Source organism: Lottia gigantea (assembly GCF_000327385.1).
Source record: "Lottia gigantea unplaced genomic scaffold LOTGIsca_202, whole genome shotgun sequence".
Lineage (NCBI taxonomy): Eukaryota > Metazoa > Mollusca > Gastropoda > Lottiidae > Lottia > Lottia gigantea.
The window spans coordinates 226,846-229,670 of NW_008708415.1; the positions used below are offsets into that span (position 1 = coordinate 226,846).

Genomic DNA, 2,825 nt, shown 5'->3' on the forward strand with positions numbered 1-2,825 from the left:
CAGTTCACCTTTAAGTATTGGTGGACCTTAAAAAAGGTTAATGTAAAACACTAGAGTAAATATAAAGCTGCGTTAAACCATTGAGAAAAACTAAATCTTGATCAGAAATTCTAAGAAGTTGAATAAATGTTATTTCAATGATCAGATCAGTTTGCACTTTTTAGTGATTATAGTTTATTTGTAGGCTGGAGACACGAATTATTCATATCATTATTAGCTGTACATGTATATACTGACTTAATATAAACTTACATCTGATATTTAAAGGTAAAGATTTAGTATTTGACAGACTAATACCATTATTAGCCGTACATGATTTAATGATTTTTCAGTGAATGAAAAGTGTGATTGTCCAAAAGTACTTACAAACATCACAAGCTTAGCAATACTGTTTGAAAAATATCTATTAAGACTTTTGCATTTATTTAAACGTAGCTTTTCGGACGAGCACAATAACCCTGTTACTTATCATCAGAAAATGCCCAATTTCTTTTATTTCATTTCAGAGGTGGGTAATATATTGAATTAGATACTTACAATGTACATTAACTTGTATAGATTTAGATCTTGTTTTAGGGTTGGTATTTTTAATATTGGTAGCTTCACATCTATAGTTTCCTTCCTGATTTCTTTTTATTAGAGTCAATACAAGATCTTTAGTTGATGATGAAACTGGCCCAGTCCATTTATAATTACATTTATTACAATCAGTTAAACATGTTATAGTTTGATCTCTACCTTCTATTATATTGATACTTGTTACATCTGGTGAGAAAGTAAGTTTATCAGGACCATCTGAAATAATAACAATCAGTTAAACATGTTATAGTTTGATCTCTACCTTCTATTATATTGATACTTGTTACATCTAGTGAGAAAGTAAGTTCATCAGGACCATCTGAAATAATAACAATCAGTTAAACATGTTATAGTTTGATCTCTACCTTCTTTATATTGATACTTGTTACATCTAGTGAGAAAGTAAGTTCATCAGGACCATCTGAAATAATAACAATCAGTTAAACATGTTATAGTTTGATCTCTACCTTCTATTATATTGATACTTGTTACATCTAGTGAGAAAGTAAGTTCATCAGGACCATCTGAAATAATAACAATCAGTTAAACATGTTATAGTTTGATCTCTGCCTTCTATTATATTGACACTTATTACATCTGGTGAGAAAGTAAGTTTATCAGGACCATCTGAAATAATAACAATCAGTTAACATGTTATAGTTTGATCTCTACCTTCTGTTATATTGATACTTGTTACATCTGGTGAGAAAGTAAGTCTATCAGGCCCATCTGAAATAATAACAATCAGTTAACATGTTATAGTATTATATACTTACAATAATTCTGGGCAATAAGCTGTTTTGTAAGTTGTTTATTTAAGTGACACTTCTCCTGATAACGCCGCCTGTAGGAGGATGTGAAACGTTGAGTTAATAAATGTCTTGTGCTTCTTAAAGTATTATACACTTACAATAAATCTGAATATTAAGTTGTTTTGTAAGTTGTTTATTTAATACAGTATGGTTAACTGTACAGATATAAGAACCAGTTTGTTATCTAGTATTTATTAATAAAGTATTATATACTTACAATAAATCTGAACATTAAGTTGTTTTGTAAGTTGTTTATTTAATACGATATGTTTAACTGTACAGTTATAAGAACCAGTTTGATTTCTAGTACTCAGTGATAAACGGTTATTTAGAATTGTTGTTAAACCATCTTTAGACCAGGTGATGTTACACTCTGGTTTACAATCAGCTAAACAGTTGACACTCTGACTCTTTCCTTCTATACCATCTATATTATCACTAGTGGGGTTAAATCTTATATTCTCTGGACCATCTGTAAAAATCACTTCGTTTTTTATTTCTTTGATTGAATTTAACCAAATTACGCTGCTAATAAAATGAGAAAGGACAATTTTTTTTTGCTTCACAGAAAATGAAAATTAAGTTTGTATTATCCTGCCATTTTGACTTAAGAATGATAATCTGAAAATTAAACAGAGATGAAAATAAACTTACAATAAACTGATACATTAGTTGATCCTTGTCCACCAGAATTACCTCTACAAGACCATGTTGTATCATCTTGTTTATTTATATTACTTATATTGAGATATAGTTGTTTGTTGTTATTATTGATACATCCACATTTATATCTATTATCTATTGATTGACTCTCACAATTAATCATATTACATACAACAATATTGTTTCTACGGAAATCTAAACCAGAAGGTGAATCTGTAACATTACATTGTAATCTATAATTTTCACCCAACTCTGCATAACTTTCAGGAACTCCTCTTATAGTATATTGACCTGTAATATAAACAATATGGTAATTAAACTTCTAGCTATTGTTACCTTTCTACGGAATCCTCCTTAGGCGCAATTTTCAATACTTTGTAATACGAAACAATTAATTCAATTCAACGAATTACTTTTTTTCGTTTAAACGAAATACATGATATTATTTCGTTAAAACGAAATACCTGATATTGTTTCGCTAAAACGAAATACATGATATTGTTTCGTTAAAAAAACCCATAAAACTACCAATCTAAGTTTTGAGATGTTAAATACTATAAGCCAACTGATATCGCATTGCTGTAAATAGAAACTTGATATTTTGATGAATATTTTAGTTTGAATTCTTCATTCTTCCTCTCAATATAAAATCCCTATAGATTAGTTTACTTTGGGACATAAAATCTACAATGGAAAAAAGAAGGCAACTATCTATCAAATGATTTTATCCATGTAATATATATATAAAGGGTATATGGTTTAATATTTTGA

General features: G+C 28.6%; 1 protein-coding gene across 1 annotated transcript in view; it reads right to left on the reverse strand.

The window, feature by feature from the left end:
• Positions 1–502: 502 nt before the first annotated feature.
• LOTGIDRAFT_174567 (hypothetical protein) overlaps positions 503–2,825 on the reverse strand; it is a gene marked incomplete at both ends in the record, with an annotated part of 9,185 nt that continues 6,862 nt past the window's right edge. Inside the window, 7 exons of the mRNA XM_009053905.1 lie at positions 503–795; positions 842–898; positions 962–1,000; positions 1,047–1,103; positions 1,252–1,308; positions 1,609–1,863; positions 2,046–2,345. Coding sequence (XP_009052153.1) covers positions 503–795; positions 842–898; positions 962–1,000; positions 1,047–1,103; positions 1,252–1,308; positions 1,609–1,863; positions 2,046–2,345 — 1,058 coding nt within the window. The remainder of the gene's footprint in view (positions 796–841; positions 899–961; positions 1,001–1,046; positions 1,104–1,251; positions 1,309–1,608; positions 1,864–2,045; positions 2,346–2,825) is intronic.